This window comes from Rhinopithecus roxellana, chromosome 12 (genome assembly GCF_007565055.1).
Source record: "Rhinopithecus roxellana isolate Shanxi Qingling chromosome 12, ASM756505v1, whole genome shotgun sequence".
Lineage (NCBI taxonomy): Eukaryota > Metazoa > Chordata > Mammalia > Primates > Cercopithecidae > Rhinopithecus > Rhinopithecus roxellana.
In genome coordinates this window covers 54,706,243-54,729,904 of record NC_044560.1, presented here as the reverse complement: position 1 = coordinate 54,729,904, position 23,662 = coordinate 54,706,243, and the positions used below count along the sequence as shown (strand labels likewise).

Here is a 23,662-nt window from a genome sequence, read left to right as displayed (position 1 = left end):
TCACCTATTAAAAAATGAGAACGGGCTGGGGGCAGGTGCAAGACAAGAATATCCTGACTGTGATTGGTTGAATTGGCTGCCATTCCCAAAACGAGCTTTGGCGCCCAGCCCCTTTCGTTCCCAGCAGGCCCTGGGCGCGGCAAGATGGTGTCGTCCAGGTGGTGGTCTTGAGGCGAACTGATCGGTATGGCGTTGGCGTCCGGGCCCGCAAGGCGGGCGCTGGCTGGCTCCGGACAGCTCGGCCTTGGGGGCTTCGGGGCCCCGAGACGCGGGGCGTATGAGTGGGGCGTGCGCTCCACGCGGCAGCCGGAGCCTCCTCCCCTGGATAGGGTGTACGAGATCCCTGGACTGGAGCCCATCACCTTTGCAGGGAAGATGCACTTCGTGCCCTGGCTGGCGCGGCCGATCTTTCCGCCCTGGAACCCGCGCTACAAGGACCCAAGGTTCTACCGCTCGCCCCCTCTTCACGAGCATCCGCTGCACAAAGAGCAGGCCTGCTATATCTTTCACCAGCGTTGCCGCCTTCTCGAGGGTGAGGCCCCAGGACGGGCGGCAAGGGACCATATTCCTCTGCCCAGCACTGACCCCGACCCTCTGTGGCTTTGGGCTTGACATTGAAACTCTGTGGGTCTTGGTTTTTTCATCTGCGAAATGGGGCCGTAGTGATTCCCATCTTCTGAGAGTTGTTAGAATTGAGTTGTAAGGAGCTGGGCCTCTGTGCGGGAGTAATAGAGAGTTTGCGTGTCAACGTGAAAAGAGCTGCTTTCTAGGCCTACCCCTGGCTCTCTCTGTTTGACTTTGGGCAAATGGCTGACCATCCTGGGCCTCTATTTCCTGTGAATGGTTTTGACTGGACAGTCCACATTGACCTTTCCAGGTCTGACATTCTGGAGATTAACTGTACATTTTAAAAGTAGATGGAGAGAGTTTATAGTGGAGACAGCAGAATGTTTAATCTCCAGGCCTGTCACCTCTCAAGTCCATGTCTAGTCCTCTGTCACTCTCACTAGGGACAGATCAAAGTGACTTTGCCAAAACCAGCCTGTCTATCTAGAACAGTTCCAGAAATTATTTTCCAGAGTCCATGGAGAGGCTTGTTTATCCCTTTCCCCATTCTTCCATCTTCCTCAAATCAGGATAGGGATGGGGCAGGTCTTGAAAACAGAATGGTTGAGATAAGTGGGAACAGTATTTTCCAAGGAGTAATTAGGGGGAAAAAAAAAAAAGCAAATCTGGCAAGACTGGGGGACTAAGCCAGATAATAAATCCTAGGTTTGAAAAAACTTAAGTCAATTTGTCAGCCTTTTAAGCTTCTCAATTCCATTCCTGAAAGCTGATTGTCCAGCCTTTAAACACTTCCAGTGTCCTTACAAGGTACTGGGAAGGATCTCATAAGACTTGGCATCCTTGAGTGACCCAGGTAACAATACCAAGTGGATGAATGCATTAGCAGTATTTTAGACATTAAGATTACATTCGTTTGCCTCGGCTGAAAATGTATGGTGTATCCTATGTTTTTGCTATTCACAGAGAGGTTCTGTAGACTATAATAAAACTCTGCAAGATACAGGGCTAGAGAAGCCATTTGGGGTAATGGAGAGAGGTGATGGTCTTTAGGGTAGACAGACTCAGATTCTCCTCCTAGCCTTGTCATTTACAAGGTATGTGAGCAAATTCCTTAGTCTCTGAGTTTCATTTTTCATTTTATAAAATCCCATCTAACTTGCAGGTAAAGCTTCTGGCACAGGGTAGATGGTGACTTTCAGTAAATGGCAGCTCTAATTATCACCTATTTTTCATATGCAAATGAAACATAAAGTCTTAATATTTTATCTATTTTCAAGTTTAAGGAACAGTGGCGGTGTCAGAACTAAAACTTAGTTTATTTGACTCCCAGTCCAGGGTTCTTTCTGCTGCACCACAAAATCCAGAAGTTACTTTTTTTTTTTTTTTTTTTTGAGACAGCATCTTGCTGTGTTGCCCAAGCCAGAGTACTGTGGCGTGATCGTGCCTCACTGCAGCCTTGACCACCCAAGTTCAAGTAATCTCCCACCTCAGCTTCCTGAGTAGCTGGGACCACAGGCGCATGCCACCACTCCCGGCTAGTTTTTAAATTATTTGTGAAGAGGAGGTCTCACCATGTTGCACAGGCTGGTCTCAAAGTCCTGGGCCCAAGTGATCCTCCTGCCTCGGCCTCCCAAAGTGCTGGGATTATAGGTGTGAGCCACTGCCCCTGCCCAAAAGTTACATTTCTAAACATTTATATTTATATTTCTGGTGTGATGTCTTATGGGTCTTAAAGTGAAAAGTCTCATTGTACTTACTGCTTTTCATTTATTACCACAAGAGAAATTGCCTCAGGGTGTCTCCCCCAAAGTATCTTAAGCTCCCTTCCATTCCAGACACGGTCTGTCTGCCTGCCTGTCTCTTTCCTTCCTTCCTTTCTCTCTGTCTCTCTGTCTTTCTTTTTTTTTCTTTTGACAGAGTCTTGCTCTGTCATTCAGGCTGGAGTGCAGTGGCGCAATCTCACTGCAATCTCTACCTCCCAGGCCTAATCTATCCTCCTACCTAAGCCTCCTAAGTAGCTGGGATTATAGGCACATGCCATCACGCCCGGCTAATTTCTTGTATTTCTTTTGTAGAGATGGGGTTACACCGTATTGGCCAGACTGGTCTCAAAGCAATTTGCCTACTTCAGCCTCCCAAAGTGCTGAGGTTATAGGTGTGAGCCACCATGTCTGGCCCAGACACAATTTTCGATGAAGATACGACCTTGAGTCAGAGAAGTATTCTTCCAGCTGAGATGGGTAATCTGCCAACCAAGGCAGCCACCAGCCTTCTGTTAATTTGTGGGCATGATCATTGAGAAGAATATAGTATTGACTTTTCATTTGAAAATAGAGGACTGGTGTGTTTACTTGAGCTAGAACTTAGATACCTAGGTCTATGCATGTTCCTCCCCTAGAGAAGCCAAATTTGGGGAAAGTGAAGCTAGGGAGGTCTTTGCTTGGCACCACAGCCCATCCCACCGAGAGTAGCTAAGTTTCTGTAATGTTTAAAGATTGTCAGGCTAAATTGAATCTATTTTAGTTTACATATACACCATCTTTTATTTATTTATTTATTTTAGAGACAGGGTCTCACTCTGTCACCCAGCCTGGAGTGCAGTGGTGTGATCATAGCTCACTGCAGTCTTGACCTCCTGGGCTCAAGTCATCCTCCCACCTCCTGAGTTACTGGGATTATAGGCATAAGCCTCTGGGCCTGGCTACGTATATGCCATCTTTTCATGCAAAGTATTTTGGGCAGCTTATTTATAACACAACCAGATTAAATTAAAAAACAGGTGAGGGGATCAGTACAAAGGAAAAATAAAACAGATAATACAACAAAAATTCATTCTGTGAGGTTCTACTTCATTTCCTTTTTTTTTTTTTTTGAGGTGGAGTCTTACTCTGTTGCCCAAACTGGAGTGCAGTGACATGATCTTGGCTCATTGTAGCCTCTACCTCCCAGGTTCAAGTGATTCTGCTGCCTCAGCCTCCCAGGTAGCTGGGACTACAGGCAAGCACCACCACACGCAGCTAATTTTTTTGTATTTTTAGTAGAGATGGGGTTTCACCGTGTTGGCCAGGCTGATCTCAAACTCCTGACCTCAAGTGATCTGCCCACCTCAGCCTCCCAAAGTGCTGGAATTACAGGCGTGAGCCACCATGCCCGGCCTAAGATTCTGCATTTTAAAAGGAAGCCCCAAACCTGGCTCTGAGCTTGCTAGAAATCAACAAATGGTGGCCGGGCGCGGTGGCTCAAGCCTGTAATCCCAGCACTTTGGGAGGCCGAGACGGGCGGATCACGAAGTCAGGAGATCGAGACCATCCTGGCTAACACGGTGAAACCCCGTCTCTACAAAAAGAAAAAAATACAAAAACTAGCTGGGCGAGGTGGCGGGCGCCTGTAGTCCCAGCTACTCGGGAGGCTGAGGCAGGAGAATGGCATAAACCCGGGAGGTGGAGCTTGCAGTGAGCTTAGAGTCCGGGCGACAGAGTGAGACTCCGCCTCAAAAAAAAACAACAAAAAAACAACAACAAAAAAACAAATGGTACATAGCTAGGGTCAGCTAACTAGGTCAGCTGCTTGTTTTTATAAATGAAGTATTACTGAAACAAAACCATGCACACTTGTTAATTATTCCCTATTGTTGCTTTTGTGCTCTAGCAGAGTGAGTAGTTGTGAGAGAGACTGTGGCCGAGAAGCTGAAAATATTTACTATTTGACCCTTTGAGAAAATGTTTGTTGACCTCTGATATAGAGAAAAATATTTTCAGTTACACAGTTCACCATGTCTATCAGACAAAACAGGCCAGGTGCAGTGGCTAACGCCTATAATTGTAGCACTTTGGGAGGCCTAGGTGGGCAGATCACTTCAGGTCAGGAGTTTGAGAACAGCTTGGCCAACATGGTGAAACCCTGTCTGTGCTAAAAATACAAAAATTAGCTGGGTGCTGTGGTGCATGCTTGTAATCCCAGCTACTTGAGAAGCTGAGGCAGGAGAATCGCTTGAACCCAGGAGACGGAGGTTGCGGTGAGCCGAGATCATGCTGCTGCACTACAGCCTGGGCGACAGAGCGAGACTTTGTCTCAAAAAAAAAAAAAAGACGAAACAGTTCTGTATCCAGGAAAAGCCCAACTTTTCTGTAGTAAGGCCAGAGAGGTTCAGCTTCTTAAAGTATTCATGAAAATCCGAAAGTTATTCTCAGTTATTTCCAAAGGTTGTTTTCCCCTGAGAAGGCAGCATGGGCTTATGCCTGGACCCACACCTAATAAATGAAGTATATTTGGTAGACACAGGCTATATTTGGTAGTCAGGGCTGGGATGTGGGTTATTAGAAAGAATCTTTTTTTTTTTTTGAGACGGAGTCTCGCTCTGTCACCCAGGCTGGAGTGCAGTGGCGCGATCTCGGCTCACTGCAAGCTCCGCCTCCCGGGTTCCTGCCATTCTCCCGCCTCAGCCTCCGAGTAGCTGGGACTACAGGCGCCCGCCACCGCACCCGGCTAGTTTTTTGTATTTTTAGTAGAGACGAGGGTTTCACCGTGTTAGCCAGGAGGGTCTCGATCTCCTGACCTCGTGATCCACCCGCCTCGGCCTCCCAAAGTGCTGGGATTACATGGCTTGAGCCACCTGCGCCCGGCCTAGAAAGAATCTTAAATGAAAGGTTGGCATCCATCAATTTAGTCCCATAGCCTAGGGTCTATCCACTGCTTGCAGCATTCAGCCATATTATCTCAGCTGTCTTAGCCACTGTTTGAATTCCTTTAGTGGCAGGCGCTTATCCCCTCAGTCACCTATTAATCATCCTGAAGTAGATGGTCATTCCTGAAGGTGAGTTGAAATCTGACTTTCTTAGCTTCTGCTCTTCACTTTTGGTTCTATACCCTCAGGCGTCACAGAACAAATCCAGTTTCGCACTTGAGGCAGCCTTTTTACTAAGATGCTACCTGGCAGGTGTAAGCATCTCTTCCCAAATTGTTTTCTTTCTTTCTTTTTTTTTTTTTTTTGTGGCTGATTACCTCAAAGGTGTAAAGCAGGCCCTCTGGCTCACCAAGACCAAGTTAATAGAAGGCCTTCCCGAGAAAGTGCTCAGCCTTGTTGATGATCCAAGGAACCACATAGAGAACCAAGACGAGCGTGTTCTGAATGTGATCTCGCATGCCCGTCTCTGGCACACCACTGAGGAAATCCCCAAGAGAGAGACCTACTGGTAAGTTCCCCCAAGTAAAGAAGATTTCCTACTAATGGATCTTTGAGTCGACCTGTTGCTTTAAGTCCCCACATGTCTCTTTTTGTCTTCAAGCCCGGTCATCGTGGACAATCTAATACAGCTGTGTAAATCTCAGATTCTCAAGCATCCTTCTCTGGCCAGGCGGATCTGTGTCCAAAACTCCACCTTTTCTGCTACCTGGAACCGAGGTTGGTCATCTTGTACACCAGAAAGCCTTGGTCTGTTTTCTTGCCTTTCTACTCTTAGCCCCACAACCAGCTCCCATCCCCCTGCCCCCAAATACCTATCCTCACTTCTGTTCTTCGTGGTCTTATTTTGTAGACTCAGACACACCCTTAGTATCATTAGCCATAGCCCAACCATTTTTGTTTTTAATCACTTTCTAAGACATTCATTCAACCATTAACAGTCAGCCATATCTATTGAGTGCTTAGGATGTGCTTGGGAAGTCCCTAAATGCTGAAAGTAAGGAAATTTATAATAAAGCACATGTAGCCTCCGCCCTCACGATGCTCATATTCTATTGCAATAGTCTTCTTACCTCAGTTACACCTCTCTGGTCTTCCAAATCCATTTTCAGCATGGCCTGCTAGAGTGATCTTTCTAAAGTGCAAGTCTTTATGTCCCTGCCCGTTTCAGATCCTTCACTGTCTCCTAGTAGTGTAAACCGTTTATTGTGAGTTACCAGCCTTGTGATTTGGTCGCCACTTAGTCTTTCTAGTCTTATCTCCTGCTCTACTGCCTACCACACCATCCCTAAATTAGCCACTTGCAGCTTTTTAGCATCAAGCTTTGCACATGCTGTGCATTCTGTCTGGAATAATCTTTTTTGTTTGTTTGAGTTTTATTTTTATTTATTTATTTTTTGAGACAGAGTCTCACCATGTCGCCCAGGCTGAAATACAGTGGCGCGATCTCAGCTCACTGCAACCTCTGCCTCCCAGGTTCAGGCAATTCTTGTGCCTTAGCCTCCCGAGTAACTGGGATTACAGGCGTATGCACCACACCCAGCTAGTTTTTGTATTTTTAGTGGAGATGGGGTTTCACCATATTGGCCAGGCTGGTCTCGAACTCCTGGCCTCAAGTGATCCGCCTGTCTTGGCCTCCTAAAGTGCTGGGATTACAGACATGAGCCACTGCTTCCCGCCTGGAATACTCTTTTCTGCTTTCTTTTCTTTTCTTTTTTTTTTTTTTTTTTTTCCAGGTGGAGTTTCATTCTTGTTGCCCAGGCTGGAGTGCAATGTCGCGATCTCAGCTCACTACAACCTCCATCTCCTGGGTTCAAGTGATTCTCCTGCCTCAGCCTCTCGAGTAGCTGGGATTACAGGCACCTGCCCAACATGCCTAGCTAATTTTTTTTTTTGTATTTGTAGTAGAGATGGGGTTTCACTATGTTGGCCAGGCTGGTCTTGAACTCCTGACCTCAGGCGATCCACCGCGCCTGGGCCTCTGCTTTCTTCATTTAACCAAATTCTCCTTATCTGCAAGACTTCACTCAAGTCCCCCTTCTCTGTGAATCCAGGCTGGGGTATCTGTTCCTCCTCTGTGTCCCTCATGCCCATTCTGCCATCATAGCACAGATTACACTGTACTGTCAGTATCTACCGTCAGTTCTATCTACCCCACTAAACGGAACTCCTGATGGCTGGGACCATATCTTACTCACATTGTCCAGTGTCTAACAGTTCATGGTACACAGTAGGTGCTGACTGAAGGGATGCGTAAATGCATATACCTACTGTTGCTGTTTCAGGCAGGGATGTTCAGAGAACACAGGTGTTCTAACTGGTGGAATCCTGGAGCAGGGAAACCAGCTATGGAATGATTTGGGATTTCAGGACATCTGCTTGGTCAGGATTTGTGTATAGACTTCCTGGCAAAGAGTCAGCTTTGCAGAGGTAATGACACCACTAAGGAAATTAGTGAACCTCATTAATAGAGGAGTACTTGGCCCATCATCAAGTATTACCTCTAATTAAACTACCCCATTTGGCGCTGTCACTGGAGGAGGGATATGGAGGGAATTGAATCAGAAACCACACAAGAGCGGTCTGTGGGGAAAATCGAAAACCCAAGGTTAGGAGAGGTCCATGCACGTTTAGTTTTCTTGCAGATTCTATGTGAGGAAACAGGAAATACTTTAGAAAACTATTCTCGAGGTGTGACAGATCAGAGTTTATCCACCCACAGAGGTAGTATCCCTTTCTTACCTATCCAGTAAGGGAGGCCACATGTTAATTAATGACAGTGCTGTTGACCAAACCAATTTTTAGACGTACAAGAAAACTGGCCTTGATCCATTACCATCTCACTGTGGCTGTTTCTGAAAACCCAAGCACCTTCTGAGAAAGATTTGCCTCAGTGGACACGCCTCAGGAGGCCATTCTCAAGGTGTTTTTCCAAGCACATTTTGTCTGGTGGTAGCATGTGACCTCCTGTGGGGACCTCTGTGAAGGGTGTCTATGCATGTTCACAATGGCTGACTTGCTGATGAGTCAGATGTGAGTTTGTTTTCGTCTTGCTACCTGTGTCTGCATATAGCATATATGCTAATCTGACTTCAGTGAGGCTCTTTGGCCAGGGTTTTCTCACTCTCAGTTGTTAAGGACAATCTGGCCCCTTTCCTAAGTTTAAGAATCTCCTCTGCCTTGGCTGAGTGTGGTGGCTCATGCGTGTAATCCCAGCACTTTTGGAGGTCAAGGCGGGTGGATCACGAGGTCAGGATATTGAGACCATCCTGGCTAACATGGTGAAGACCCATCTCTACTAAAAATACAAAAACAAAAAATTAGCTGGGTGTGGTGGCGGGCACCTGTATTCCCAGCTACTCGGGAGGCTGAGGCGGGAGAATGGCGTGAACCTGGAAGACGGAGCTTGCAGTGAGCCAAGATTGCGCCACTGCACTCCAGCCTGGGCGACAGAGCAAGACTACGTCTTACAAAAAAAAAAAAAAAAAAAAAAAAAAAGGCCGGGCACGGTGGCTCACGCCTGTAATCCCAGCACTTTGGGAGGCTGAGGCAGGCGGATCACAAGGTCAGGAGATCAAGACCACGGTGAAACCCAGTCTCTACTAAAAATACAAAAAATTAGCCGGGCGCGGTGTCGGGCGCCTGTAGTCCCAGCTACTCAGGAGGCTGAGGCAGGAGAATGGCATGATCCCGGGAGGTGGAGTTTGCAGTGAGCCGATACTGCGCCAGTGCACTCCAGCCGGGGGACAGAGCGAGACTCCGTCTCAGTAAAAAAAAAAAAAAAGGTAAGACTATCTCTAGTCTTAATGCTCCTCTGTCTCTTCATCACTCCTTCCCTGCTGTATCCTACTCTAGTCACCTGGATTTCTCTCCCTAAATTCTGCCACAGAGTTGCCTGCACCTGTGCCTTTGCACATTATTCCTCCTTGACTAGAGTGCTTTTCCCCCTCTCTTTGCCTGGCAAGCTTTTACTTAGTAGCTTTCAACTAGGGACAGCTTTTCCCTCTGGAGGACATTTGGCAGTGTGTAGAGACATCTTTGATATGATATGGATGGGGTGTGGGGAGATGGGATGGGGAGGGAGTTCAAATGGCATCTAGTAAGTAGAAGCCAGGATGCTGCTAAACATCCCACAGTACACAGGACATTCCCTCCCCCTACTCCACCAAAGAATCATCTGATCCAAATGTGAATAGTGCTGCAGTTGAGAATCTCTGCTCTTACCTGTCCTTCCAGATGTCATTTTAAGGCATTGCTGCTTTCAGGGAGCTTCCCATTCCCAGAGAAGTTGTTTTCCCCACCTGTACAATTTTTGAATATGTTTCATCCTTTTCACTGCAGCACTCACTACCCGGTGGGCTCCTTGAGAGGAGAGAGTAACTCTCACGCATCTCTGGGTACCCAGGTTAGAGCAGGTGCTCAGGAAGATCTGGATGGTGCAGGCTTCGCTCCCCAGAGACCATCAGCCCTCAGGGTTTATTGGGAAGGGGACACAGGAAGAAGAATGCATTGGTTCATCCCCTCTTAAGGATCCCAGGATTAACATCCTAACTTAGTTATGTGTTCTGTGATTAGGCTGATGGTCTAGAAATGCTATAAATGACTTGAGGCACATGGGAGGATGAAGGCTTTAGACTTTGCAGAATTGAGAAAGTCTTTAATTATTATTATTTTTTTTTTTTAAGTTTTTTGAGACAGAGTTTCACTCTGTTGCCCAGGCTGGAGTGGAATAGTGTGATCTTGGCTCACTGCAACCTCTGTCTCCCAGGTTCAAGCAATTCTCGTGCTTCAGCCTCCCTAGTAACTGGGATTACTGGCGTGCACCACCACTCCTGGCTAACTTTTTTTTTTTTTTTTGAAACAGAGTCTCACTGTCACCCAGCCTGGAGTGCAGTGGCATGATCTCGGCTCACTGCAAGCTTTGTCTCCTGGGTATACGCCATTCTCCTGCCTCAGCCTCCTGAGTAGCTGGAACTACAGGCGCCCGCCACCACGCCCAGCTAAGTTTTTGTATTTTTGGTAGAGACAGGGTTTCACTGTGTTAGCCAGGATGGTCTCAATCTCCTGACCTCGTGATCCGCCCACATTGACCTCCCAAAGTGCTGGGATTACAGGCGTGAGCCACCATGCCCGGCCAATTTTTTGTATTTTTTTGTAGAGACAGGGCTTCGTCATGTTGCCCAGGCTGACCCAGAACTCCTGGCTTCAAATGATCCACCTGCCTTGGCCTCCCAAAGTACTGGGATTATAGGCATGAGCTACTGTGCCCAGCTGCGAAAGTCGTTAGTACCAGGTTAGAGTAACCATTTTTCTCCCTTTTAGAGTCTCTTCTCCTTCAAGTCCGTGGTTCTGGTGGAGCCCGCCTGAGCACTAAGGATCCTTTGCCCACCATCGCCTCCAGAGAGGAGGTTGAAGCTACTAAGAACCATGTTCTAGAGACGTTCTACCCCATATCACCTATCATCGATCTTCATGAATGCAATGTTTATGATGTGAAAGATGACACAGGTGAGGATCAATGTCTTGGACTTTCAGGCAGTGTGGAGGAGAAGGACATGCTTTTTCTGGAGGGAAAGGATATACTAAGAACTTGCTAGGTGCTAGGCACCTCGTGTGTATTACCTATCTCCTAGGATCCATGTGGCCCCATGAGACAAGTACTATTGTCTCTATTTCGTAGGCAAAGAAACTGCAACTCAGGGAGGTTAAGTGATTTGCTCAAAGGCTAACTTTACTTTTTACCTTGGAGAAGTAACTCTGTTACATCAGAATGGCTTGAGGGGCTTTTTTTTTTCTTCAACAAACTGTATCATTAGGCATTTGAGGGGCTTTTGACCAAGGCTTTTTCTTTATTCATAGGTCCCATGAAGGCACCCACTTTCTGTTTACCTTGTAAACTCTGGCCAACCCCCTTTAAGGACTGAGAAAGTCCCATGGACATTGAAGGACCAAACATGCAGCAGAGCCACGCCTCCTCTAAGCTTTTCAGAGCCTACACTATTTTCCCAGCCTCTTTTTTTTTTTTTTTTCCTGAGATGGGGTCTCAGTCTGTCACCCAGGCTAGAGTGCAGTGGTGCAATCTCGGCTCACTGCAAGCTCCACCTCCCGGGTTCACACCATTCTCCTGCCTCAGCCTCACGAGTAGCTGGGACTACAGGCGCCCATCACCACGCCCGGCTAATTTCTTGTATTTTTTAGTAGAAATCGGTTTTCACCGTGTTAACCAGGATGGTCTTGATCTCCTGACCTCATGATCCGCCCATCTTGGCCTCCCAAAGTACTGGGATTACAGGCGTGAGCCACCACGCCCGGCCGACTTGTTTTCTTTTTAATAATTACCACAGATTTCAAGTTATCCTTCTCCTAACATCACTGTCATCTGTGTGCCAGAATGAGAGAGAAAGGTGTGGAGTTAGAACTAGCTTGCAAGAAGCACCTATAACAGGTTGGCAGGCATTTTCTGTGAAGCGCCAAATAGTAACTATTTTAGGTTTTACAGGCCACATATGGTCTCTGTCACAGCTACCCAATAGTCATACGTAAATGAGTGAGTGTGGTTTAAAATGTTATTTACAAAAATAGGCAGCAGGCCAGATTTGGCCAGCAAGCTGAAGTTTGCCAGCCCCTGAGCTATAGTGATAGTATCCACCTTTGTTGAGTCTCTGTGTAGCACCTGTCCCTGGGCTAAGGCGAGGTGACTTTCCCCAGGCTTTGTGGCAGGCTGATGAATCCTTTCCACCCCTCCACATAATTGTGTCTCTTGCAGGATTCCGGGAAGGCTATCCTTACCCCTATCCCCATACCCTGTACTTACTGGACAAAGCCAATTTACAACGGGGCCGCTTTCAGCCAGATCAGCTGCAGGCCAAGATGATCCTGTTTGCTTTTGGCAGTGCCCTGGCTCAGGCCCGGGTCCTCTATGGGGTACGTATGTGAAGAAGACCGCTGAGCTGCTCTACGCCATGTTGGTCTCCTCCCTTAAGGTTATTGCTCAGAGGAAGAAAAGGGATGTAGGGGAACTGATTGCCTGACTGAGGAGTTTTAGGGAGGAGTACTTCAGCCCACCCTGTGGAGATGAGCCAGCATCACTAGGGGCTGACTGCCTGTGCTTCACCTAAGTAGCTCACTTGACCACAGTAGCCCACATGTTTTACTGAAGTCCCCACTTTCCACGCTATGCCATAGAATTACAGGGAGGCCGTGCAGCTTATCCAGCATTACACAGCACTAAGTGAAGGAGATAGGACTGCAGGTAGGTCTGCCCCACTCTGAAGTCTTCAGTTATTTGTGCTGCAGCATGCTGCCTCTGTTCTTGTCGTGGCAGAAGTGGAGCACAGGTGGGAGGAAGTGGAGCAATAGAGATGGCCAAGCCCTGCCTGCCAACTCAGGATGGGTGCTGGGGACCCAAGATACTCCTTGGTGGTAGCCCCGATCCTAAGAGGAGGTCTCAGGGACCTAGATGGTATGGAATACAGACTAACTTGTCACAGAGAGCTGTCCTAAGATGGGAAAAACCTGGCTCTGGGAGCAGAGGCCTCCAGGGAGGGGAGGGCTGTATGGTAGCCCTCAAGCAGGCCTGGGACACCAGATCCCTAGTTTGGGGTGTTGGGGTAGGGAGTTCATGAGAGCCACTGCTGGACCCCCAGGTCTTGGTTAGAGCCTGAGTCTTTTCTAGAGCAGGAATGAGGAAAAGTACTGTTTCCCATCTTATTTGGCCTAGGGGGAGTTGGAGAGCCATGGTTAGCCAAATGGATAGGGAGTGGAATGGGCCTTGCCCAGACTGAGCACCTGCTGGATACCACACATTTATTCAGGGTTTTTATTAACAAAAAATCAGTGGTTCGTTTGTAAAATATAGTCTTGATTAGCAGCAGGAGCATCATCTGGGAACTTGTTGAAAATGCATACTCTCGGCCGGGCACGGTGGCTCAAGCCTGTAATCCCAGCACTTTGGGAGGCCGAGACGGGCGGATCACGAGGTCAGGAGATCGAGACCATCCTGGCTAACACGGTGAAACCCCGTCTCTACTAAAAAATACAAAAAACTAGCCGGGCGACGAGGCGGGCGCCTGTAGTCCCAGCTACTCGGGAGGCTGAGACAGGAGAATGGCGTGAACCCGGGAGGCGGAGCTTGCAGTGAGCTGAGAGCCGGCCACTGCACTCCAGTCTGGGCGGCAGAGCAAGACTCCGTCTCAAAAAAAAAAAAAAAAAAAAAATGCATACTCTCAGACCTACCCCCAGACCTGCTGAATCAGAAACCCTGGGGTTGGGGCCCAGCGGTCAGCATTTTAATAAGCCCCCCAGTGATGCTGCTACAAGCTCGAGTTTAAAAACCACTGAACTGGCCGGGTGCAGTGGCTTACGCCTGTAATCCCAACACTTTGGGAGGCCGAGGTGGGAGGATCACTTGAGGCCAGGAGTTGGAGACTAGCCTGACCAACATGGCGAAACCCCGTCTCTACTAAAAACGCAAAGATTAGCTGGGTGTGGTGGTGCATGCCTGTAATCCTAGCATTTTGGGAGGCTGAGGTAGGAGGATTAGTTGAGGCCAGGAGTTCAAGATCAGCTTGGCCAACATGGCAAAACCCCGACTCTATTAAAAATACAAAGATTAGCTGGGTGTGGTGGCATGCACATATAATCCCAGCTACTCAGGAGGCTGACGCATGAATATTGCTTTAACCCAGGAGGCGGAGGCTGCAGTGAGCTGAGATTGCACCACTGCACTCCAGCCTGGGTGACAGAGTGAGACTCTGCCTCAAAGGAGAAAAAAAAAAAGACCACTGAACTGAAATTTCAGAACACGGCATTATTTAATCCTTGTAGTTTTTTAACCCCATGTTGCAGATGTCATTAGCTTCATTTTACAAGTGGTGAAACTGAGGCTCAGGGAGGCTAAGGAACTTGCACAGGGACACACAGCTAAGAAATTAGTAGCCGTCAGATCGTTATATGACCTTCTTGTGTCTTTCCAATCCTAGGACAATTGTCTTATTCCCATTCCTGAAGGCTCCGAGAGGTTAGGTTACTTGTCCAAGATCCCACAGCTAATGAGTGGGGAAGCAAAGCTTGGAACCATGATCTCTCCAGTTTTGAAAGATGTGCTACTCCCAACTCAGGCAGGAGAAGGAGGCAGAGATAGTCACAACCCTGGTCCCAGGTCTGCAGACTCAGTGTAGCCTCTGTGCCAGCTACTGCCATCAGAGCCTGGGTAGCAATGATACCACTAATTACCACCCAGTTGGGTAGGAGCGGAGGCCTCCTTCAGCCCCTCCAGGTACAAATTATTCCTGGGGATGTGAAGTTGAGCAATTATGGGAAGAGCCTTCATGTAAAAGGTAAAATTGCTGAGAAATTTATGTACTACCTGCAGTTTTATTGATCTGTAGAGGGAGATAAGAGTCAATACAGAATTCTCGGCTAACACTTACCGGTACTTTTCTTTTTATTTATTTTTCATGCAGCTAAGAACAGGTATTTCTAAGGCCAAAAGCCCCAGTGTGGCCCACACTGAGGTCTGACATTAGGTATTCCTAATGCCAGATTCAGCCCCAGTGGGGTGAACACAGGCAGCATTTTTGAATCAAGGATGGCCTGCTTCATGGGGCCTGCCTGTTGAATCTTCATTCATTGAGTAGCAGTCACCAAACTGGATTGCTGCAAAGTCTCAGCAGGTCACCATACGATTTATCTCCCAAACTGGGACACCACTGAGAATAATGAGGTGCCACTATTAGATACACTGGGACACCAGGATTAAACCAGAACAACAGGGCTTTCAGTAACTTAATAGTATGGAGTCTGATCCCAAGTCATACCCCATGGATGACCTGAAGCAAATTATACCACCTGTCTGAACCTCAGTTTCCTTATCTATTAGTGGGAATATACCTCTAGCTTTATGAGAGTAGAGGTGACCTGATGTAAAACTGGCAAGATGCCTGGCACCTGAGAGGCCTTCAGTAAATGATTTTAGGTATTACTCCTATTACCAAGTGGCAGTAACTAAAAGAGATCAGTAGCAGGAATTAACTGGTGAAATCCTGATGCTGGCATGGCTGGATGGATACTCCAGAAACATGGCCCATATTGAGTTGCAGTGTAAGCATGAAGCCCAGTGAATGTGACTGCCAGGCCCTTAGAAGCAAGGCAGGGACGTGGGGGAAGTGTGTGGTCTGGCATGAGCCTGTTTGGGTTCTACACCACCCATCTTTGTGATTTCAGGCAAGTCACTTTACCTCACCGAATCTCAGTTTCCTCATCCGTCAAATGGAGTGAGAACTGAATGAGATTACATCTATCCGTTGACCGTCCGGATTCACATTTGAGAGCTGATGTCACTGTGGTCCTCATCAAGTAACGCCAGGAGTTTGAGGGATTTCTGTCATTAACCCCCCAGCTGGCCTGCCTGAACTCTGGCTTGCCTGGAAATTGCCTCTCAGTGGCAGGAACTATTACTCTGATGTGCTCAAATAGAAGAGCAGGCACCCTGGGGCCATGAGGCACAGCCAGCCTGGGTGAAGGAAGGCCCGGCCCTGGACAGTGCCCTGAACTCTTCATTCTATTTTAATTGCCCCAAAGAGAAGCCATTCAGTGGACATAGGTGGACGTTGTAAAGGGCAGAACTAGAAGCTGCCTGGGCCGTGCTGTTCCTTACACTCCACAGCTTCTGATTTGTTTTCCTTTTCCCCTTTTCCTCTCAGAATGATGCCAAGGTCTTGGAGCAGCCTGTGGTAGTACAGAGTGTGGGCACAGATGGACGTGTCTTCCATTTCCTGGTGTTTCAACTGAATACCACAGACCTGGCCTCTAACGAGGGTGTCAAGAATTTGGCCTGGGTGGACTCAGACCAGCTCCTCTATCGGCATTTTTGGTGTCTCCCAGTCATCAAAAAGAGAGTGGTTGTGGTAAGTTGAGCCATCTCTCGCCTGACCCAGGAGGGCCCTGCCTCCTCCTACCTGGTGTGAGCCTCAGGTGGGATTGCCGGGGTGCTCTGTGAGTAGAGCCCTGGCCCTGGGAACTTCCCACCCAGGATCTCTGCCTGGAGGACTCCTTCAGTCCCGCCCCTACCTAAGGCCCTGCCCAGCGGTCCACTCCAGCTCCTGCTTCCCTTTGCACCCTCCAGCCAATCCAGTTCCTTGCAGCTCCCAGGGTGCTCTGCGGCTTCATTAGCTTTGGCCTTTGTAGATGCTGCTCCTTTTATCTAGGAGGCTTCTTGCCTTCTCCCCTCCCCATTAGTCTTTGTCAGGCTGTCCTCCACTTGTCCTTCCAGGTTTAGCATAAGTATTTCTTATTTTGGGAAACTTCTGACCACCACCGTCCCCATCCCAACCCTCACTTAAGTGCCTCAGGTGGGCTGCCCTGGCCTCCGTATTCCCCCATCACAGCACAATCACATTGCTGTGCGTAGAATCTCTTCACGTTTTTTTTCTTCCACCAAACAGAACTCCAAGCTCCTAGATCCTTGAGGGCAGGGTCTGTGGGGATGCATTCATTTGTTTCATCCCACAGATACGGCGTTCCTCCTGTGGCACCATCACTGCTGCACCCCACTGCTCAGCTGACAGGGTCCAGGCCTGCTCTCTGTGTAGTGGGCAGTAGCAGTATCTAAATAAATTCCTGATAGAGCATCAGGCAGTGATATGCACCCTGGAGAGACCTATAGCAGGGTCAGGGACTGAGAAAGCGGAGTAGGGGTACTGCCTGCTCTGGGACCAACTAGGTCCCACACAGGCCTGAGTATGGGGTTGCTAAATGGAGTCGCTGAGCCTTTGAACATTCTCAGCAGGTCCGTTCTTGAACTAGTTCTCCAGCAGCTCAGTGCTGTTTCCACCTGAAATGCCTGTCGGGTCTGTGCCCTTTGCTTTGGCCCCGGACACCCTCAGTTCACCTGCATAGTCACAGCAGCCACCTCCATGCTCTCTGCTCTTAGTCACGTTTTCCCTCCTGACTCTGTGTCTTCAGGTTCTCTTCCCTCAGCCTCTCCCTTCCAGGATACTGACTCAGGGCTGGGCCTGTTGTGGTTTGGAGACAGCTCCTCCTCACCTCTGCAGTCTCATCTCCTGCCTCTCCACCCCTCAGCATTCGCCCTGGGCTCCAGCCCGATCTTGCTCTTCCTGCCTTCATTTCTTCTTCTTCTATTGCATGTGCTGGGCTTTCTGAAGTCTCCTTCGTTTTCTTTTTCTTTTTGCCCCATTCTGCTCGCCCTTCCACATATAAATGTCGGCGAGTTAGTCATTTCTCCCTGCTTTCTTCTTTTTCCTACTTCTGCAGTGGGGTCTGTCTCCTTTCATTCTCACTATTTGAACAGCTGACCATAAGCTCCTTGGGGACAGGAACCAGAGTGAAGTTACTGCTGTGTCTGTGTCTCCAGCAGAGGACATAGGCCCAGTAGAAAGAAAGCAGGTGCCCAATAAATGTGTGTGGAATGGGTGAGGGATGATTGTCCCTGGGATTAGAGAGGGCAACAGCCCATTTGCTCCTGGTGGTTGAAGTGAGAGGGCCTCGGGAGCAGAGCAGCGTCAACAGCTGTTTTGGCTGAAGGGGGCTGGGAATGCTTCCTGTCCTCCCAGCCTGCAGCCCCTCAACACCCCTTCTTAGTCCGAGAGAGAGAGACGATGTTAGAAAAAGAAAGTTGCTGTCCAGGCACTGAAGATTTACTTCAATCCAATCTTTGTTTTAATTGCTGTCGTTAAACCTAGTAGCAGGGTCCTAATGGACTGTGTTCTTTCCAGGAACCCGTTGGGCCAGTTGATTTCAAGCCAGAGACATTCAGGAAGTTTTTAGCTCTTTATTTGCACGGTGCTGTGTGAGCTGAGGACCCCTCTGAATCCTGAAACCCCCTTTGCCTCTCTTCCACGGAAGAGGGCCTGGGTTCCGTGGAGCCTCAGTGCCCGTTTGGCCTGCTACTCTTGCTGACAATAAAGAGCCCTTGCGTTGCACTGAAGCCTGTGTTTGGTATGAGGGTGTCATCGGGAAGGGCCCCCACACAAGTCCAAGCCCTGGAGCCTGACCTGCCCCAGCTGAAGCCCAGCTCTGCCCTTGACCCATGTTGTGATCTTAGATAAGCATCTTCATCTGTCTGTTTCCATTTCTTCATCTGAAACCTGGGGCTAATGTGACTTACCTGGTGTTGAAGACTCCGGGTTACGTGTGTGTAGTGTCTGCCACATGGCAGATACGCTGATGGTCACTAGGTTCTTATGGCATTATTTAAATTGTGGACATATTCCACAATGACTGCAGAAAATCTCGCTAGACTATTTATGGTAGATTTCTCCCTTGTATCCTGGTTAATGGGGTGAGTACACCCCTGGTTCAGCTGGCCTCTGTTTGTCCAAATAATGTCAAGTCCTAATCTGTGCCAGACACTGCTGCCATGCCAAGCACCTGATACACAGCATCTTTAATCTCCACACACCCCTTACAAGGTAAATGTCATTTCCATATTCAAGAAAAATATTGCATGCCTAGCATGTGCTATGCACTGTTCTGGGCCCTAAGGAGAAAATACGGATAATTTAAGGTATTTGCCCAAGGTCACCCAGCTGGTGCTATAGGTCAGCTTCCCGAGAAAACACAGAGATTTTTATTTGGGGAGAACCTTTAGGACCAGAACCTGTGGAGAGTGAAGGCAGCAGCAGGTGGGGGTGGTGGGCCCAAGCTCAGTGTGGCTGCATCTGAGGCCTCACCCATGGGCACTCTGGAGCCACAGGCAAGGGAGTTGAGCCTTCTACAAACACCCCTGACCTGGCACCAGCCATTGGATATGTGCTGCTTCCCGACAGCGGGTAGGACCTTGGGCGAGGTGGCTTTGTTGGGCTGTAATTCCTGCTGAAGGACTGCTGAGAGCAGTTAGTGTGGGAACTTCCGGCAGCTGGAGGAGCTCTCAGCTAGGCAGTGGCAAAGTGGTGTCCAGCCTGTGTCTGCCTCCCAGGCTTGAGCTCTTTCCACTTGACAGCTTACTTTTTAGGCTTGAGGGATTACCAGGAAGAGCATCAAGGCACAGAGGACCATGGGTACGGGGAGTGACTGGAAGTGGGGAGGCCGGAGGCTTGGCTGGGGCTAGAGTGGCCAGCTTGGGAGGGGCCTGAACACCAAGCACCTCACCTTCCAGGGCAGCTGACCTTGGGCTCCGGGGACTCTGAATCCTGCTGCCCATTTTACTTTTTATTTTACAGACAGGAAACAATTATACATAAATGATAAAAGTTCAGAGTTCAGGGAAAAATAAGTCGATCCACCCAAGGCGGTCCCTAGCTAGTCCTTTTCCCTAAGGATAACAGAGCTTCGAGTTTCTTCCATGCTTTTGGTGAAAATGTGTATGTATCATAAGAACACACATATGTACATGACTGAAGAGTCATCCTATTTACAGCCTGTTCTGCCCTTCCTTTTTAACCTGATGTCTCCGGATCGTAGGCTCTTGCCACATCACCACATAGGATCTCTTCATTCTTTTGAGCAGCTATATTAGTATCTGTTGATGACGGTCCAGGTTGTTTCCAGTTGTCATTAGAAATAATGCTGCAGTGAGCATCCTCGTTCATGTATCTTAGAGTACTTTTGCCAGCAGAGCCATTGGGTAAGTTCCTAGCAGTGGAATTGCTGAGTCAAAGCTTTTTTTTTTAAAGAACACTCCGTTGGGAGTACAGAGGAGGAGCTGGCGGGATGGTGGTAGGGAGTCCAGCTGGAGGCCACTGCAGTGATCCTGGGGCAAGTGGTGGTGATGGCTTGGCGTGATCCTGAGCAGGCTGAAGCCCCTGGAGACTGCTTGGAGGGGAGGGAAGGTGAGATGAACTTGAGCCCTGAGCGAGCAGGATGGAGGCTCTGAGTAAGCGAACCGTCAGCAGATGACCTTGTAGCTTGAGGACTGCCTGGAAGCGGGCCAGGGTTGCAGGGCAGGTCTGGGCAGCCTGTCCTCCCAACCCACCCTGAATGAGGACAGCTCGGATGCCGGCCTTAGTGCTAAGTTGTGGAGCCTGGAGCCCAACTGCACTGTGTCAAGGGAGCTGCAAAGTGCAGCTGATCTGCAAAGTGGGGCAGGCAGGACTGGCGGTTTTTTAATTGTCCCCATAGAGATAAGGAAGCAGGCTTAGAGACCACATGATGTAGTGTGAAGAGCTGGGAAGCTCCTGTGTCTTGACAGCTGCCCCCTCCACAGACAGGTCCTTGCTTCTCCAAATCCCAAATGTCTGTCAGCCTCGTCCCCAGTCCCTCATTCAATGCAGGAGAGGAAGTGATGCAGCAGAACCTGAGGGCCTCAGCCAGCCTCCAGCCCAGTGCAGGCTCCCCAGCCAGTGAGCTGGTGAAGGAGCAGGAGCATGCAGGGAGAGTGCTGCACCGGGTCATGCTGGATAGTGCAACCCCACGATAGGAACTTCCAGCAACAGACTTTTGGAAGTAAAATGGTGACATTCCCATTGTGAACATATTTTTCACTGTCTCATGTATTTAAGTGCCTGGTTGATCCATTCAAAAATTCTTCAGTTCATTTCCAGCAAGCTTCAGTGGCAAGGGAATTCTAATTTGGCTGGGGGAGAGCCACTTTTCCCGTCCTGTATTCCAGCTGCCCTGTCAGATCCTCAGCTTCCTCGCTGGCAAAATGGGGATATGGCACCTCCCTTCCAGGTTTCCCCACCTTTGGATCAAATAGATTCCATTCGACAAGGAGGTTTCAAGTCGATGGGTTTGGAGTTCTCAGAAGCCTAGTGGAAAGGTGAGCTTGCTTGAGGGGACCTCACTTTAGGCTGCTCTCTGTTCTCTCCCAAGGCTGGCTCAGGCTGGACCCAGGGCAAGTGTTTGGCAGAGGCTCTGTGACAATCACAGGGCTCTGGGAAGGAGCAGGACAGGTTCCTCTTGGACTTTAGACAGTATCTGCCTGGTTCCTTTATTTGCTGTGGGTGAAAGTCTCAGAAAGCATGCAGGTGACCCAAGTGTCTCTGACTGTCCGTCTTTAACATGGACACTCAGATGTCCATGATCCATAAGGCCTACCTGCTTCACTGCTGGAAGACCCCCCGGTCCAGGGACCCTCTCCCCTCAGAATACATCTCCTCATAGCCAAAGACTACATCTAGGGAGTGGGCTTGCTGCCCAGGGCAGGACTTCCATCCCTCAGAGGCCAGCCTGTCAGAGCAACATGGCCCCTGCCATGTTCACTCACACACACATGCACACGTGCGCACACACATGTATGCACGCACACCACACTCCCACCCATGCCCAGTCACACTTCCACCCACACACACACACCACACCCCCAGACATGTGCCCACACACACGTGTGCACGTGAGACCCATGGGTTTCCTCCTCCCCAGCTAGGCCAGTGATGGAACCCAAGAATAGGTCCAGACTGGAGATTGAGCCCTGAGGTCCCTCACCATAGACCTCCTCTAGGGGCAGCCTATTTAATAAGCACCTACTGTGTGCCAGGTGTTGTGCTGGGAGCGACAGTTACAAAATGAGGGAGACGTGGTCCCCGCCCTCCAGGAGCTCCTGGGGTACTGCGTGGAGACGGCCAGAGTAGTCTCCTTTGGATTGGCAGTAGCAGGTATCCACAAAGGCCACCTCGTTCCCCACACCTGGGCACCTACCCACCCACAAGTGACAGCATGCCATAGGGAGGGGTGCCACTGAGCACATTCTGGGGCGACGACTAAACAACATCCAGTTATTCCAAGAGCACTCATCATGTACCTACTGGGCACCAGGACCTGCGCTGGCAATTTTGGGGACAAAGAGGGCTTGTACATGGTCCCTGGCTTAGAGGAGCTCCCAGCCTGATGGGCGAGGCATACACTGAACTAGGCTGTGGGGACCCAGGGAGAGAGCTATCCCAGCCCAGAAGGCTTCCAGGAGGAGGGGCCATCTGAGCTAGGTTCCAAAGGGCAAGTGGGAAGGAGGAAGGGCTGGCAGGAACAAAGGCTCTGGCTGGGCAGACATCCACAGAGTACCGCAGAGTTGGAGGTGAAGTGCTGAGGGACAAGGAAAAGCAGGAGTGCGCATGGCCCTTCCATGCCCTGCAGCTGCCTGGAAGCTGTGAGGAGCGTGGACTTGGTCCCAGAGTCACGGTTCACGTGGCCACCTGGGTTCCCCACCAGCAAGAAGCCCTCTCCTCTCTGCACCCCTTTTCTTCTCGTGGTCACCAGGGCATCTCGCTCTTCTCACTCTCCTGGTCTTCTCACTGCTCTGTCACCTTTGTGGGTCCCTCCTATTCCCCAGAGCTCAGGGCCCAGTCCTTCAGCCTCTTCTCCATTCATTCCCTAGATGATTTCAGCCAGTCTTATGGCTTTAAAGACCCTCTAAATGGCAACAACTCCCACGGTATGCCTCTAGTTCAGACCTGCCTACTTGATGTCTTTACTGGGTATCAAATCAGCATCTCAAATTTAACTCACCAGAACAGAGCTCTTCCCGCAGCCTGCCCCACCTCCACAAACAGCATCTCCATCCGTCCTTATCTGTTCACTACTGTCCCTAGTGCCAGAACAACCCCTGGCATAAAAGGAGTGCTCAGCAAACACATGAGTGGATGGATGGAAAGAAGGAAGTCTACGGAGGCTCAAAAGTGAGATGGTCTTTGTGGCATTGGAGGGCTGACAATGGAGGCAGGAAATCAAGGGCATGGCTGAATTCCAGAAACCAGATGCCAGGTTCTGTGGCTCCGCAGGCGCCCTGGGAATAGAGAGGAGGATAGAACAGAACCTCTGTCTTCCAGCATCCACCCTCGTTGGTCTTTTATTTCCAACCCCCAGCCCCAACTCCAAGCCCCCAATGCTTACACCCAGTGAGCCCAGGGCTGAGCAGAGTAAGGCTCATCTGCCTGTAACCCCACCCTGCCCAGCCACTCTGCCCAAGTCCAGGGGAGCCCCATGGCCTTAACTCCAAGAGGCCCAGCTCCCCTCAGTTCAGGGCCAGAGCCCTCTGGGGCACCCCGGGTATGTTCTGGGCTCAGTCTCCTGGAGTCTGTGGAATTTGGGAACACAGCTGGTGCCCCACTTCATAGGACAGCAGAGACTGGGGCGGGGAATTTCTCAGGTCACTAGGGAGCCAGACTTAGCAGCCTTACCCCCAGCTGGAGCCCTGCTCTGGCCTAGCACCTTAGTGGCTGTGCTGCTGCTGGTGTGACTTAAGTTTCTTCTTTCCTGGCTCTGGGATAGGGGCAGTGGGGATGCCCAGCAGGGAGGCAGGTGAGGGGTCCCCTGTCTGAGGCCCGGTCCTAGCTCTGGCCCCCTAGGCTGGCCGACCCCTAGAATCGAGTGCCTGCGGACAGCGATGACTCCAGCAGGAAAGCTGTGGTCCGGCCCCTGACTTGGGCACCTCTCAGTGATGGCCTGAAGCCCTTTTTTTGTGAAAGAACTGGCATAACTCTCCCTTTTCTTCTGCTCATTTCAGTATCTTTCCACTGGCTC

At 49.6% G+C, this 23,662-nt stretch overlaps 1 protein-coding gene across 1 annotated transcript; it reads left to right on the top strand.

Moving 5' to 3' along the window:
- The first annotated feature begins 112 nt into the window (after positions 1–112).
- Positions 113–18,194, top strand: MRPL37 (mitochondrial ribosomal protein L37). Its single transcript, XM_010372500.2, has 7 exons — positions 113–532; positions 5,576–5,759; positions 5,853–5,968; positions 10,571–10,756; positions 12,015–12,172; positions 15,952–16,155; positions 17,983–18,194. Exons 1-7 carry the CDS (start codon positions 187–189, stop codon positions 18,058–18,060), a joined length of 1,272 nt encoding a protein of 423 aa, XP_010370802.1. The 5' UTR covers positions 113–186; the 3' UTR covers positions 18,061–18,194.
- The last annotated feature ends 5,468 nt before the right edge of the window (positions 18,195–23,662 follow it).